The sequence below is a fragment of the Nematolebias whitei genome, chromosome 20 (assembly GCF_014905685.2).
Source record: "Nematolebias whitei isolate Nwh7 chromosome 20, NemWhi1, whole genome shotgun sequence".
Classification (NCBI taxonomy): domain Eukaryota; kingdom Metazoa; phylum Chordata; class Actinopteri; order Cyprinodontiformes; family Rivulidae; genus Nematolebias; species Nematolebias whitei.
In genome coordinates, this window is record NC_056517.1 from 36,858,431 (window position 1) to 36,874,998 (window position 16,568).

At 40.6% G+C, this 16,568-nt stretch overlaps 1 protein-coding gene across 1 annotated transcript; it reads left to right on the top strand.

The window, feature by feature from the left end:
- Positions 1 to 1,091: 1,091 nt before the first annotated feature.
- On the top strand, positions 1,092 to 15,296 carry LOC119426654 (death-associated protein). Its single transcript, XM_037694234.1, has 4 exons — positions 1,092 to 1,326; positions 4,014 to 4,110; positions 10,722 to 10,764; positions 14,901 to 15,296. The coding sequence occupies exons 1-4, from the start codon at positions 1,272 to 1,274 to the stop codon at positions 15,018 to 15,020; spliced, it is 315 nt and encodes a 104-aa protein (XP_037550162.1). The 5' UTR covers positions 1,092 to 1,271; the 3' UTR covers positions 15,021 to 15,296.
- The last annotated feature ends 1,272 nt before the right edge of the window (positions 15,297 to 16,568 follow it).

Here is a 16,568-nt window from a genome sequence, read left to right on the forward strand (position 1 = left end):
ATGTTTTGCACACACAATATATTATATAGAACAGGGGTCACCAACCTTTTTGAGACTGAGAGCTACTTTAGGGAGGCTGAGAAACATCAAGGGCTACGTTTACATGAATCTGCACTGCTCACCTTTAATTATAGTATCATTAATCAATTTACATACATGTGAAGAGATGATTGCCTGATCACATCTTAATGTTAAAGACTCCTCGCAGAGCCAATCTCTGCTGCTGCAAAGTTCTCAATTTGAATCAGTTTTGGGACTTTTCTGTGTGACTAAATTGATCCTTGGTGTGCAGATGTTGTTTGTCTCTTTGTCTATCTGTGATGGACAGAAGACCTGTCCAGGCTGTCCCCTGATTCACCTTATAAGGCAGCTGAGATAGGCTTCAGCAGCCCTCACCCCCCAAAAAACTACAAAAACTGCACCGCTTAGAGACCGCAGTGCGCCTGCACATGATTCTGAACTTTGTTTGGGGAGTGGTGGTGCAGAGGTTAGAAGATGGGCCTGTGATCAGAAAGTTGCAGGTTCAACTCCCAGTACTGTCAACATCAAAATGTGGGAGGAAAAGGTGAAACACCCACACCTCCCTCCACCCTCATTCGCCCCACTCTGGGCCCATGAGCAAGGCCCTTAACCCCCACCATCTGCTCCCCAAACAGATCTCTCTTGAAAATGAGTGGCTCAATGAGACTACCTGGATAAATAAAATGTAAATGAAAAAAATAAGAAAAAAAAATAATAATTTCACTTTTTTTACTTTCTTTATTTTATTTTTTATTATTTCTTTTCCACATATGCTGACCAGAATTATTTTGGTTACTTACAGATTTATTTATTTATTTTTCATTAATTCAACCTTTATTTATACAGGTTAGTCTCACTGAGTCTCGAGGACTCGTTTACAAGAGACCTGTAAATATATTGCTCTTCTTTTTAATACAGTAACAATGTTCAATGCTTAAAAGAAAAATAAAAAAGTCACGTTATAAGTAAAATATATTTAAAAAATCAATCAATGTAAACGCTTGTTGTCGTTTAAGTCCCGATTCAAAAAAAAAAAAAAAAAAAAAAAGATCCGTGGGAGCACGTCATCACGCTTTTTTACGTCGGCGTCTGACGTCATCACGTATATTTCCAAACAATGCTCAGGAAAAAGCCACGTTGACGATACGGACAGAGGAGTAGAGCACAGTTTGGGGCAAAACAAAGCTGGAATTTGTTTGTCGGACGCCTCGGTTCGTGTTATCAGCAGACTGTGGGTTGGAGAGGGCAACATGTCGTCCCCCCCGAAGGAGAAAAATGAAACCAAAGGCGGACACCTCCCTGCAGGTAAAGCCCCCTCGCTTGTTGTTGTTGTGCAGCTTTTAACTCATTGCTTTTTGGACCCGGAGGCCTTTGGTTTTTGTTCCCTGCCAAACCAAGAATCACATGACGAACAATTACCATGCATGCCTTTAAGTGTCTGACTATAACATCCAGATTGCGCGTGATATTTCCTTGTTTTGCTTATATATCCTCACTTCCTGATCTCTGGGATCTTGCAAGATCTCCGTTCAAGCTGTGGGCTGGTGACTGCACAGCCACGTATCATGGCTGCAGAGCTGGGCCACATGGACGCGCGGTGACGTCGACTACAAGCCCGGGCTGAGGCGTGCGTGGACCAGACGGGTCCAGACGGCTGTGGGCCGCAGCATCTGCAGCCATGACTGTTAGCACAGTGAGATAAAACGTGGCCCTCGCACCCATCCTGCTCACAGTCTGTCAGTCATTAACAAACGTGCACGTACGTCGTGGGTTTCTGCAGGTTGTCAGCAGGACCGGGTCAGCTCCAAACATTCTGCAGCTGGCAAGCCTCCCAATCATTTTGACTTTAATTAGTCAATGTTGACAACAAAACGACTTTTTGCAAGATCCAAATTGATCAGTGGAGCCCTCTTTATTAGTGGTCAATTAAAATACAGCAATGCCTACCTGAAGATATATTTCCTTAGCATGTGTGTTTATTTATATACTTTTTTTTTTTTAAGTAAACCATGCTAGCTTTCCCAGCAAATAGTTTTTTTTTCAGGCTTGAACCGCTCTGATAATCCATCCATGGACGGTGTGTGGTAAATAAAAGTAAAGACATTTTAAATACAGCTTTGTTGTCAACATCTATACTGAAATGATGCATCGATGGTTTTAGGGCAGGGAAGGTACCAGGAACCCACCATTGACTAAATATTTGCTACAAAGATTGTGTAAAAGCTGTGAGCTGGTGACGTATGTTCAGTAACAGCTAAATGATATGCACAGCACTTAGACTTAAATTAAATGAAAAGTGTTAAATGTTATTTATTATCGTTAGTCACCTGCGATGCTGTCTCACTTGTGGAGGTTTGTTCCAGGTTCCTATAGCTGCAGTGTGGGATCCTCTGCACTCCTGTGCATGAAGGACACACTTTTTAAGTTCAAATGTTGTGTCCGTCCATTGTGCCGTAAGACTAATCACGCTAACGGGGCTAACACGACGTCCACGTGTCTGTGGTAAAACGCACCCAAGTCTTGCTATCGGCTATTAGCTTCTCAATGACGTCGGAAAAATTTCTCCGACTGGGGACGATGTAGCGAGGCTCAACGTATTCCAAAACTCTTAGGAATCCGACATCCTCACCAACAACAAAAAAAAACTTCCACACCGCCGACATTTTGAATTTTCCTCTCTCCGCCGTGAGATCAGGTAGGTGCACGTGACATCCTCACGTTGTGCTGCAGGCATCCTTGTCACTGGGTTGCCATACAAAAACTGTGCCTTTTTATATTGGTGAGTTATTTTGTTGAAATGGCCGATATTGAACTTTATCGCTAATATCGTCCGATACCATGCCGATAATATCGTGTATCACTAATTTACATACTTTTACGTTCTGCTTTTTTCTTTTTTTTTTCATTCAACATTTATTTAAACAGGTTAGTCCCATTGAGCCACGAGGACTCGTTTACAAAAGAGACCTGAATTTTAACAAAGAAGTGGACAACAACAATAGACAATCACACAGGATGCATATAAATGTAATTTAAAAAATGTATCATATGTATAGCCCACTAACATATTAGCATTAGCTTACACGTCGTCTAGCTCGCAACTTTATGGCTTCCCACACTCTTGTAATTCTCCTGAGTCTTTCTCCTCGCGGCCCGCAGCCTTTTCTGGGTCTCTTGGACGTCTGGCAACGAGACACAGACTGAGCAGAATGTTCAACAAAACTACAAGATCCTCCTTTTTTTGTTTTCTTTTCATGGTCGTCTTCTAACATGTTTAGCGGTGGCTAGTAAATAGCTTAATGGCGCACTACCGCCACCAGCTGGTAAGGCGCGTTGGACTCTGAACCCGCCCACTAGAACCGGTACTGCAGTGTAATGGAAAAGCAACATGTACCGTGCTGAGCCAAGTCGAATCGTTCTGAGCCGTCGCTGTGGAAAAGGGGCATAAGTTGGGAAGTTGGGAGCTTCTCTCTGCAGACAAACACGAACCAGACGTGGGAATCACTGTCAATGCTAGAAAAGTTGCGCCTCCTAAAATGAATTACCGTGAATTGTTGAAAATCTGCATTGTGTAAAATTAATTTTCACAAATGCTACAAATGTCGTGCTGCCCAAAATGCTTGAAAAGTAGATCCACCTAAAATTTAATTATCATAATTGTTAAAAAAAAAAAAAAAAAAAAGCTGCACTGCTTTAAATAATCACATCAAGTTACTGAAATACACTATGCACAATGAATTACAATGAGTTCTTAAAAGGCTGCATTGTTTAAAATAAACTGCTTTAAATGCTGAAGAAGAAGAAGAAGCTGCTCTGCTAAAAACTAATGATGAAAACTGTGGGAAAAGCTGCACCACCTCTGTCCGTAAACTTTGAAGTATTTACACTTTATCTCCAGCTCATCCCTAAGAGTCATTATTTTCAAATATATGACTTTGACTTTTTGCAATACCTTGAAGTTATTGATATCGTAATCACCGTGTGTGTTTCAGTAAAGGCAGGCGGTATGAGGATAGTGCAGAAGCACCAGGCACCTCCTGCTCCTGAACCCCTGCAGAAAGAAGAGGAGGAAGAGTATGTCAGCACCAGGTAACGCACTATTATCGAACTAAAATGCATAATTTTTTTAATACTTTGGATGTTTACTATCCGTTTTGTGCAATATTAACATAAACCATACACATAAAGCCAATCTAATGATGGTGGGGTGTTTTTTAGGTACAAGTACTTATAGATTGTTCACTAAGCTGTTCGAAGACTTGGAAAGGATTCCTTTTTGTTTATGGAGCGCACGTCCTCCATCTGGGGAACAAGCAGCAGAAATAACACCATGCTTGAGCAAACGGCTCTTTCAGCGCTGCCTCTGACTGAACAGACAAGAAGCTGAAACATGTGCCTGGGGGTGAACCTCTCTTTAATTAGGCAGTGGTCATGGTTTCTCAAAAAGTCACCTGACGCGTTGCTTGGAACCGGACAACAAATGTCAAAAGGGGCTCTGTAAGGTCTCCAAAGCAAATCTCAGCAAACAAATGAACTAAAGGGTATAATTTACAGTTGAAGTGTGTCCGTTGGAACAAAATTATATATGTCCACCTTCTAAAAAACTTTAATTATTTGAAAATATCAGGCACTTTTCTACACGTAAGCTCATGAACATGTGGCAATACTCATGACTGTAGTAAATAGGGTCGTAGTTGGCAACTGGTGGTTGTGGGGTTGACACCAAACCAGTAGCCTGTGTCCTTAATAAAGGAAAAATGGCACAAGAAGAAAGGAAAGGAAGGTCACGTTGTGATTATTTCTTAACATCAGTAATTATTTGTCTTGTTTAGACTCTAGGAAGAAAATGAGATCAGAGATTACAGAAAGTCACCAAAACAGATGAGAAAACGGCCGTGGAGGTCGTGGTGGGTAATGCAGTCAGTAATCTTCCTCAGTCTGGTCACGCCCCTCTGCCTTCTGTCTAACCACCCTCTATGGTCACTGGAGTTGCAAAAACTGCTGCGTTGGGGAGTTTGGACTGAGAACAAAACCAAGACTAAGACAATGAAGAGCTATAGTGCAACTTGTTGTACAAACAGACTCGGCAGCATTTCATGCATGTTTTATGAGTGCAGGTTGTTGAGCATGGAGAAGGAGGCAAAAATCTTCATCCAAATTAGGTTAATCTCTAGTCCAATGAGTGCCACCAAACATCTACTGTATTTTTTGCCCTATAAGTTGCAGGTTTTTTGTATAATTTGCATGCCCGGCGATTTAAACGCCAAATCAACTTATGGATTTTTCCCATATTTATAATCAATTTTTGGCTGAGATGACCGTTTTCATTCATTCTGACTGAAAATGTTGAACACTACCATGTTCAGCCGCTAGATGGCACTGTAGTATGGCATGCCGTTGTGTCATGTAATAGGTAAAAGCGGCTATTAATGACACAACTGGTCATACCAGTCAAATTTTTGTAGGAGTTTTTGGATAAGCCTCAAAACATTAATAATAATTTAAAAAAACATAACTGTGCTCTTGTTTCGAGAACAATTAGCGTAGCCTGGTCAAAGGTGCCTGCTTCTTTCTCTGAACTCTGTGCTTTATGAATGTCATGGCTGGTAAGGCACTGAACTATGTATTGAGAACTTTTTACCCAAACATCACTTCAAATATGACTGGACATTTCCTTAAAGTCCAACCAGGCCCCCTTTTTTTTTGCTTTAGATATAGGTTTGGTCCGTATGGGTGTCAGAATTTTTTTTTTTCATGTACTTAATCTGCATATTCCTTGGTAGGTAACAGGTTTTCTTGTGAGATTGACAGCTTTAAATTTAAGATGGTATTCTCGTTATATTCCTAATGCTATGACTTCACCTCCTGAGGTCAAGGTGAGTGAGAAAGGAGTGTGGGCGTGCATACAGGCAGTTATGTGAGCGCATGGCATATGAGACATAAATACCAAGAAATGCAAGATTGCCTTAATAAACACAAAACAGAGATAGTCCAAATGAACGCAGACAAACTAAAACATGACTCTAAAGTTGTACAAAAGATCCACATACACCTGCGGATCTTGTTAATCAATTTGTGTTCTCTTTGTAAAACAGTAGCACCCCGACTTGATTGTGAGTCCGTGTCACACACAAATGTGCTGGTTTCAAACACACGGCCTGCTAATTGCTACCAAGTCATTTTGCACCTTTCATTCGTTGTAAGCCTCTGCTGTACACATTTTTTGCCATTGACGTTTTGTGTAGCGAAGCCTGCTAATTCAGAAAATAACATGATTACTGCATAATTACCGCATTAACTGGAGCAGCCCATTCAGCAGTCGCCATTGTTCCCCATAAACATCCATGGTTTGCATGTTTTAAATTATACCGGCTATTTTCTAGCAACAATTACTGTTTGACTTCCACATTAGCATGTTTGGCTTTTTGCTGCATTAAAACTACGGTCCCTGCCTTTTGTAATGGGTATGTAGCTTTTAATGTTTAGAATGTTGGTGTGTCTGCTCAATATCCACGAGGACTCGTTAGCAATGTGCATATAGGTACAGGTGCTGTATTCACATGGTGTGTGTGCGTGTGTGTTAGCAAGAGGTGATAAATGGCAAGTGACGAGCACTACACAGGAAGAACACTGTCAACTGTCAAGATCTTTACTTAATATAACCAGCCTTTTGATTATAATCTGCGTGTTCTTCATCCATTTTACTTGTTCTTTGAGTGTTTTCTTGTCATTTAGAGCATGATATTGGCTAGCTTGTAACTGCCAGTAGTAAAGTACTTTGTTTTACTTTCTCTTTGTTTTACGTTTGGTCAAAATTAGTAGTAAAAGTAGACGACGCAGAAAAGTAAGACGAGAGGTCAAGTAGATGACAAACAAAACAACTTGCAGATTCATTTTACTACTTTTCAAGGACCGGCTGGTGGATTGAAATTATCAGGAGGAGCTGAAACAGATCAAAGTGAATTACGTTTTCATTTCTTATATATACAGTATATTTTTAAATATATATGCACGCACAGTGCATCCAGAAAGTATTCAGTTTTTTGCTTTTTCCACATTTTATGTTACAGCCTTATTCCAACTTGTATTAAATTAATGTCTTTCCTCAAAATTCGACACACAGTACCCCATTATGACGATGTGAAAAAAGATTTTTTTCAAATTTATTAAAAATGGACAACTAAGAAATCACATTTACGTATAAGTATTCACAGCTTTTTCCATGAAGCTCCAAACTGAGCTCAGATGTTTCCACTGATCATCCTTGAGATGTTTCTCCAACTTAAATGGAGTCCACCTGTGGTACATTCAGTTGATTGGACTTGATTTGGAAAGACACAGCTGTCTATAGAACGTCCCGCAGTTGACTGCGCATGTCAAAGCGCAAACATTAAGCATGAAGCCAAAGGAATTGTCAAGGCAGGATTGTGTGGAGGCTGAAATCTGGGGAAAGATACAGAAACATTTCTGCTGCTTTGAAGGTCCCACTGAGCATAGTGACCTCAGAAATTCAGAAATGGAAGAAGTTTGGAACGAAAAGGACTCTTCCTAGAGCTGGCCAGATGTCTAAACTGAGTGACTGGGGGAGAAAAACATTAGTCAGGGGGGTGACCAAGAACCCGATGATCACCCTGTCAGAGCTTCAGAGTTCCTCTGTGGATTGGAACTCTCCATCTCTGCAGCAATGCACCAATCAGGCTGTATGGTAGAGTGACCAGAAGAAAGGGAGGTGCCCAAGATAAATGTACTAAGCTTGTGACATCATATTCAAAAATACTTGAGGCTGTAAATTCTGTTTAAAGGTGGATCAGCAAAGTATTACGTGAATTCATTCATTCATAAATACTTTATTAAACCCAAAGGGAAATTAAATGTTGTAACTCATTGTCCTAGTTTCATTAAGAGATGTTATAGATGCTGATGGCAGTAGGCAAGAAGGATCTTTTGTAAAGGTCCATCCCTCAGCGAATCTGCAGAAACTCGCCACAGATGCCGTCTGATCCGTCCACCCAGACTCGGCTGGCCTCTCGGTTCTCCACGGGCTGCAGGACCAACCGAATGAACTCCTCCCAGAGCGATGGCCACTCCTCCCAGCAGTCTGCTGAACTCCTCGTCGCAGCGGACAGCTGTATGCAGGTGTCTGGGGACGTTCCCGTTCCTTCTGTCACTAGCCACGTTATCTGCTAGTTCCTGGATTTCAGTGGTCAGGCACTCGAGCACAGCTGGCAGGGAGACGGGAATGCATCTACGGCACCTCCTTTTCAACTCCTTTGAGATTTGAGGCAGTAGCTGAGATATTATTTGAGCTTTTGAGATGTTAATCAGCTGCTCCCAGTAAAAAAAAAAAAAAGCACCTTGTTGCCATGGTTGCGCATCGTAACAAATGTCCAAAACGAAAAGAGTGTCAGTAAATATCCTTCCAGCTGCACAGCATCCGATACCAGAGGAAATAGTCATCCAGAAAAAAAAGGAATAAAAGGAATTCTAGAGGAATACTTGCGTAAATGTGATTTCTTAGTTTTCTATCTTTAATAAATTCGTAAAATTCTCATAAAATCTTCTGCGACGAGGTCAATTGTTCCTGAGACTAAAATAATTACAGATCGGGGGTTAAATAGCAGAGCAAAGACTGGATGCTGGAACTGTGGTGAAATGTTCGCTGAGCCCAGAGCTCAGGGTGGGAAAAGTTGCAAGAAAAGACTGAAAGAAACGAAGGGAGGCAGACCGGCAACAGGCATCTGTTTCCAGGGCAACCACCACCTCGCCCACGGCAACAAACTTCCTGCTCTGCCGAATCAGGCAGAGATGGGTGGGGTGGCGAGAGCAGACAATGGATTAGGAGCTAACGGCTGAGAAAACAATTCAAATAAATAAAGTCAGGCTCATTTCACCATATTGTCTTCCTAGATTACATTAGCCTTTTGTGCGTCCCTTTTCCCCTTCATTTTATTTATTTTCTATTCGAGTAACTCGTCCTCCGTCAGTATCGCTCCTCTTCTGGATGCTTCACAGCTCTCTGGTGCCTCCTGCCTTTGTCTCAAAACGCTGCAACTCAAATCACACAAAATCCAAGGTCTTCATCACATAATGGCTCTTTTTTTTGTCTTCAGCATAAAGATTAAACTAGTTTTTAAAAGGTAATTTATGAGCATAGTTGATGAACTAAGACTTTTGAGAAGAATTTCAATCAAAATGTTTGAGCTTGTAGATGTGCAGCTTTGTCCCACAAATGAAAAAGTCTCGCAACGTTTGGATTTTTGTTTGATCGGCAACAACTTGTCACAATGCAACATGTGGTTAACCAATCAGACAAGAGCATTCTCAACTCTCTATTAGCTTTTAGTATTTTTATCCATGACATCACTTTCTACATCATCCCTGTTTTTGTCTTTTCTGAACGCCCACTGCTTTTCCACTTTATGTTCAAGCTTTCTTTCTTAGTTTAATATAGTTCTCACTGATGGAATGGGCCTTTTAGATTAAAACGTGTTTTATTCATTTATTTATTTTCACTTGGAACTATTTATTTCCCTTAACATATTCAGGACTTAAGTTCTCAAAAACCATACTTGCACCTAATCGAGCGCACACTTGAATTAGGAACCCTTGAGGTCTTAATGCCATATTTGAGTTAATTGAATTGCTAATAAAGAGCCCGTCAACCTCTGACGAGTGCCCAGCCGGTACAAATGTGCAAAATTCAACATATCCAAGCATTCATTTACCGGCAAGATGTAAATGTTCTCATTAAGACAAGGAGCTGTTTGGTGCCAAGGTTCTGATTGCAGATTGACTTTCGACAGATGTGTGAAAACTTCGCTGCACAGTAAACAGCGTTATTTTAAAATCTGTATCAGATGTTGGTTCAGAATGGTAAGTTTTTAATCTTTTTCCACATATTTATCCTGATAATGAATTAGGATCTAAATTGGACGTGTTTGGTTCTCGGCTTGAAGTCTTCGAGGGGACTTTTGAAGGTGGTTAACTACTCCTGCTGGGGGGGGTGACGCTGCGGTTAAATTGGATGGCGCTCGTTTGTCACGCCAAGGTCGATAGTCACTTCAGGTTCCACAGTCCTCCTCATCTTTTCCTCAGCCTCCATCCTTCTGCCTCCACGTGTGAGCGAGCGCTTGCTTCCCTCCTCTCCTTCGACCTATTTACTCGCCCCTAACAGTTGGTTATTACATACAGAAGGCGTTTAGCTCCGCCCCTCCCCCGTCCGCTCCACCGCCTTCCTGCATCTGCTCTGACCCCGTGTCCTATTCTTTACTCTTAACCTGCACTTCTACCGTCCTCCATCTTTTCTTCTTCATCATCATCTTTCTCTTTAATGCTCCTTTTCTCTAATAGCTTTGCTTTTCTTCCGCCTCCCTCCCCTTCTCGTACGCGTTCCATCTAGAGGTTAAGGGAGCCGAAGTTTGGCCAGAATAAATGGGAGTCATTTAAGCTGTTGGCAGGTCCATCCAGTGTGTTTGTGTGTGTTTATGTGCAAACTGCCAGAGACGGTGCAACTTTGGGTGTTTTGACACCTTGGGATGTCCTTATTTTGACACGATGTCACTGTTTTTTTTTTTTTTTCCTTCCACGCAGGCAGACTTGCGTTTAAACTTGTTGTACTTGTAACCTTCACATCAGAAACACACTTAAATTGTTTGTATTCCTCGTTGACGTTTTCTCTTTTTCCTCTGTTTTATTTTTAGCCCACCTAAGGTCCCTGTAATTGTTTCTGGAGTGGTCACAAAGGTAAGATACGTGCACTAAATGATGTAAGCATGCACAGATACCACCATCAGACTTTGTCTGGGATAAACGGTCAGTACGCTCATGTCCCTCGGGAAGGGTTTGAATAATGAATGTAGTTTTCGAGATGAGTGTTTTTCTGGACTGGAATTGAACAGGAAATGCAAGTAAACCTGGAAAGTGGAGGCAAATCTGGCAGTTTTATCAGTTTTATCAGGCAGCGGTGGCCTTAGCCACCATAGATTGATCTTCTGCCATCTCAATCATTTGATAGGCCTGTCGCCATAAACAATAAATCAATTAATCGCATGATAAATTAAAACGAGGTCGATAATTTTCATTTCGATGACAAAAAGCTCAACGCCGTTGCTCGTCACTGACCCCTCCCTTTTTCTTTTCTGCTTAAAATTGGTTGTAACGGTCCAAAATATTGTTTTTGGATCGTTAAAAGCAGCTAAGCTGAGAAGCTAAGCTACGAGCTAAGCTAACAGGCTGACTTCGGAAAAAGCTCCGTCTTGTCGAAGCTCCAAAATTTACGGTTGAAAGTCGTGCCTTTGCGTAAAAAGTTGTTTTTCTCTGAAAAAAGAAGCTGAGAACTTGTTTACTCTTTTTTTATTTTTTATTAAAAGCTTTGTTTGAAAAATGCTATGTTAAAGGGCTCCAACCACACAGAGCGTCTGCCATTTTTAGAACCGAAAAACAGGAAGGAGAGACAGCCCATGTCACGTCAAGGGGCCTCCCTCCCATTTTTCTTAAAGACGCGCTGCTTGCTCCCTCACTGTCCATCGTTTGGTTCAATCTTATACTGCCATCCGGTGGTCAAAAAAGGAACTAGATTTCCTCTTAAATTAGACAATAATTACTAATTGTCAAATTTCAAACAATATTATCGTTTATCGCAATAATTTGAGATAATTAATCGCCCAGCAAAATTTATCGTGACAGGCCTATTTGAGGAGACTACACTTTTAAGCAATACAACTAGAAAATAGTTTTCTCAAATGATAGGCGTGGTCAGTTTACATGCACGTATAAGGTGGTGGCCATCTTGAATTTTGACTTGGCAACCCAATTTATGTTGTTGCTGGATGGACGGTATTTCCAGATCTCTCTTGGCTCCGTGATGGTACGAAAAGTTTGTACCCAGTCTTCTCACGGACCTGCAGCCAAATAAAGCAATTTGTTGTAAAATGATCCCCCTGCTGTTTTTTTAATTTTTTTATTTGAACCACCTACTTTTACAGCCGTATGTTGCCCATTCCCACCATTTTATAGATGTCGCTGTTATCAATTGCAAAATTACCTTATTTTTATTTTCAAAAATGACAGTTACTTTTTTACAATTTTACACAATATCCCAACTTGTTTGAAATTGGGGTTGTACAATGCGTGATTTTTTTTTTTTTTCCATAAGTGGGTGTTTCAGATTTACAGCTTTTATTTTTCATTTTGAAAAGTGACTCGGTGTGCTTTTTGTTTTATTCCTTTTAATCATATTTTTGTTAGTGAGTGTGAAGAGTCCCTGATAGCCTGAATGACTTTCTTCTCTGCGTTCTGCATGCCTGGGTCAGAGTAGGCAGATTGTGGAAGATTGTGGTAATATCAGACGGTGGCAAGCGCCCCATTTATTCCTCAATCCTCTGTCGAGCTCCTATCGCTTCCGTCAGACCCACAAGCTTCAGGAAAGCTTTTTAAAAGCCGAGTGAAACACTTAAATGTGTGTTTGGGCATGGAAAGGTCACTTTGTGTTGCTCTTTTCTGAAATGTTCCTCAGAAAGACACTTTTTTTGTCTTTCTTGATTGACTGTAGACGTTAGTGGCTTAAACTGCTTTTAATTCCCAGCGTAGAGCTGATTTTTGTTGAATTTTCCCAACAAGGTTTTGTCTCTTAAAAGAAAAAGTTTTCTACTATTTGTAGTATGAAAAAAGGCAGTTTTATGTAATCAATAGTGAAATATTAATAAATCAAAGGGGTTTAAAAGTTTCATGCAACCTTGGCAAGCCTAAAACTGGATCTGATTGTCAGTTTTAAATATTTAGTTAAAATTTGTATTGTTTGTAGCCGAGTCAGTCCCAACATACTCCCATGTAAGAGATCTGGTTTTTTTTTAAACAATACCTAAACTATTCCAGTCAACTATGCCTGTCTGTTAGTAAAATATCACACTGAATTAGTAAAACTCAGAAAGAAATCATTGGATTTAATTGAATTCAGTTTATTTATATAATGCTAAGTCACAACAGAAGTTGTCTCTGAGCATAAGTTAACATGCTCCTGAGCTAAATAATAAATATAAGTGTTTCTGTTCAGTGCCCTGAGACGACTTCTGTTGTGACTTGGAATTATATAAATAAACTGAACTGGAATTGAACCATTTATCTGAGGATCAGAGTTTAACTCCATCACAGAACTCTCATCTTGAACAAGCATGAAGGCGACAGTGGAAAGAAAAACTCCCTCGTGAGGAAGAAACCTTTATCAGAACCAGGCTCAGGACAAGCAGCCATCTGCTTCGACCGGCTGGGTTTGAGAGGAACAGATACACAATGGCAGGTCAAGAATCACATGTTCAGATATAAATAGTATCAAATGAAAACTATTCATTTTTAACAATTCATTTAAGGAAATGAGGTTATTTTGTCCTCTAGTAGACTAAGCCTATAGCAACATAACAAGCCGACCCTAACTATAGGATTTATCAAAAAGGAAAGTCTTAAGCCCAGTCAATAAAGTTCATGCTCAATCATCCAGGTACCAAATCCAATAATGCTCAGTCAGGTCATCTGGACAGTTTCTTTTTTTGTAGAGACGTTTTGCCCTCGATCCGGAGGGCTTCATCAGTCTGAGGAGTTCCAAGTAAACCGTTTCCCCACAAAGTAGTAAACTCCTTAAGTGGACCAACCAGTTTATGGAGATAAGATGGTTTCTGGGGCTGTCCTGTCCCCCGTCAACTCCTCCCATTTCCTCCCAGGTAGGCAGCCTCAGTCAAAATGGTTCAAAGCAACAAAGTTCATGCTCAATCATCCAGGTACCAAATAATGCTCACTGTCATCTGGACAGTTTTTTTTTTTGGTAGAGACATTTCGCCCTCTATCCAGAGGGCTTCATCAGACTGAGGAGTTTTAAGCCCAGTCTTAAACTGGACAATGTGTCAGCCTCACAGACAGAAACTGGAAGTTGGTTCCTCAAGAAAAGAGCCTGATAACTGAAAGATCTTCCTCCCATTCTGCTTTTGGAAACTCTAGGAACCACAAGTAAACCTGCAGTCTGAGAGAGAAGTGCTCTGTTGGGAGAATCTGGACCAATAAGATCTGTAATATAAGATGGAGCTAGGTTGTTGAGGGCTTTGTAGGTTAGAAGTAAGATTTTGAATTCTGTTCTGGATTTGACAGGGAGCCAATGGAGAGAAGCTAAAACTGGAGAGATATGATCTCTCCCAGTAACTCCAGTTAAGACTCTGGCAGCAGCATGTTGGATCAACTGAAGACGTTTTAAAGAAGTATTTGGACACCCAGATAACAAACCATTACAATAGTCCAGTCTAGACGTGACGCATGCATGGACCAGTTTTTCTGCATCATCTTTAGATCAGATGTTTCTAATGTTAGTGATATTACGCAGGTGGAAGAAGGAGGTTCTAGTAACGTTTTTAATGTGGGGGATAAAAGACATGTCCTGATCAAAAATAACACCAAGATTTTTAACATTAGAGCTGCAGGACAGATTAATGCATCTAAGGAGGGAGAAAGACTGAAATTCATTCCTAAGGTGCTCAGGTCCAAAAACTAAAAACTCAGTCTTGTCTGTGTTCAAAAGCAGAAAATTTAGAGTCATTCAGGTTTTTATGTCTTTAAGACTTGCTTGTAGTCTAAGTAGCTGATTGGATTCATTGGATTTCATGGACAAATATAACTGCATCATCAGCATAACAATGAAAATGTATTACCTTTTTTTAATGACTCCATTCAAGATGGTCACCACAGCTAATGAATTTTGGTCAACACCAACACGGCTGTGCTTTAATATTACAAAGAGATCGTTGTGTACATGGTTTGACCAAAATGGCTCTTTTATGTACAAAGTTTGCAGCTTAGGTTCCCATGTGAAGTCTGGCGCTGACTGACTGTGTTGTGTTCAGGGCGATAAGGACTTCACGCCTGCAGCAGCTCAGGTGGCTCACCAGAAGCCTCAGCCTGGTATCCCAAAGCTGCCTCCCACCCAGCACATCAACCAACACATCCACCAGCCCCGCAAGTGAGCCGAGCGGGCGCCAACGGTTATACTTTAACTCCAACAGCCAGCCTTCCCAACGGAGCGTGAAATATGAAGATGGTTCCCAACCAGGGCTCAGATCTCTCTGTAATACCAGTAATTTTTTTTTTTTTTTTGCTTTATATAATCAAGAAAAATGTGTGCGCAACAGATGTTCCATATAAACCGTACACCCTGCTGCAATGCTGGTTCTGCACTTTGATGATCTCTTTTGTAAAGCCTGCTTGGTAGTCTTATTGATCTGAACAAAGCCTTCTCACTACAGGACAACTGAGCACAGTTAACCTTATTTTTTTTTATGGAAATCTCTAGCAACTTGCCTAACATGCCAACAAAACCATCCACCTCATAGTGACGAGCCCTGGCTCAAGCCTTTCTTTTGACCGTTTTCACCAAGTCTTTAACAGATTGTGCAGCACCACATGCCAAAATCAGCACATCCAGGTGCTTTTGGAAGGCGAGAGTCGGTTTACCACTTAGGTTACAAGTTAGAGTAAAATGCATGAGATAACTGCAATAGACAGTATTAATCAATCAGTGCGTCTGCAGACAACATCAGCATTCCATTTGTTCCTGTCTGCCACTTTAACACAAGAAATCTCCAAAATGTTTTGTAATAATATATTCAGATAAAAAATATATCAATCAAATGCTGGCATTGATATAATAATGGCTCGCTGTGTTCGGATTATTATATCTTTACTAACATTTTCACAATTCCATGTACTGATCCGGATCCTGCCTTTTATTTAAGAGCGTTTCACCATCCAGCGCCTCACTTGTAACTCCACTCTTGGCAGCGAGAGCTAATTTATATGCAAACTCAATCTGTCTCGCCGTTCAGTCTCATTGCTTTAATGCTGAGATTTGCTGGCTTATTTGCCCCGGTGAATTTACATTTTTATCTGCTACACAATGAAAATGTTGCCAAAACTATAATGAGAGCTAAAGAAAAACGACAGGACTGTTAGTCTGAACACCAGAGGAGCGGTTCACACCGGCGACGAGGGATTAGCTGTCAAATGAAGGCGAGCGTATTGAAATGTTAACATTCCATATGAAAGTGTTTGGATAACGGTGTCATGGTAAAGAAACGTCTTTGTGCTGACAAACACGGATCGTCACATATCAAAAGTTCAGGTTTTCAATTCCCCAACGCAAAAACGCAATCGTTTCCCGTAAACGCCCGTCTTCAGTTGTTGCAACACTAATGTTCAGGTGACCAGTGAAGGACAGAAATGTATCATAATGAGGAAAAAATCATTTTCTCTGGTGATGTAATTAAGTTTAAAAGGTTTCATTCTTTTATTTTATTTGTGAATCATACAAACTGTACAAATCTTTAGTCATAAAGTGAACTTGGGTTTTAGGTGTGGTTGTTGTAATAAATAAAGATGGAGATTACCTCAGAATAAATCTTCAGCTTGTTTTTATTTGAATTACCGTATTTTCCGGTGTATAATTTGCAGTTTTTTTTCCATAGGTTTGTCTGTTCTGTGACTTATATAGGCTACGTTTTTTTTTTTTTTTCACC

Excerpts from the sequence above, each read along its gene's own strand:
- LOC119426654 (XM_037694234.1), top strand. The coding sequence starts at position 1,272 with ATGTCGTCCCCCCCGAAGGAGAAAAATGAAACCAAAGGCGGACACCTC. Across the intron at positions 1,327-4,013 it reads AGGCGGACACCTCCCTGCAG|TAAAGGCAGGCGGTATGAGG; the intron begins GTAAAGCCCCCT and ends TGTGTGTTTCAG. Across the intron at positions 10,765-14,900 it reads TTTCTGGAGTGGTCACAAAG|GGCGATAAGGACTTCACGCC; the intron begins GTAAGATACGTG and ends TGTTGTGTTCAG.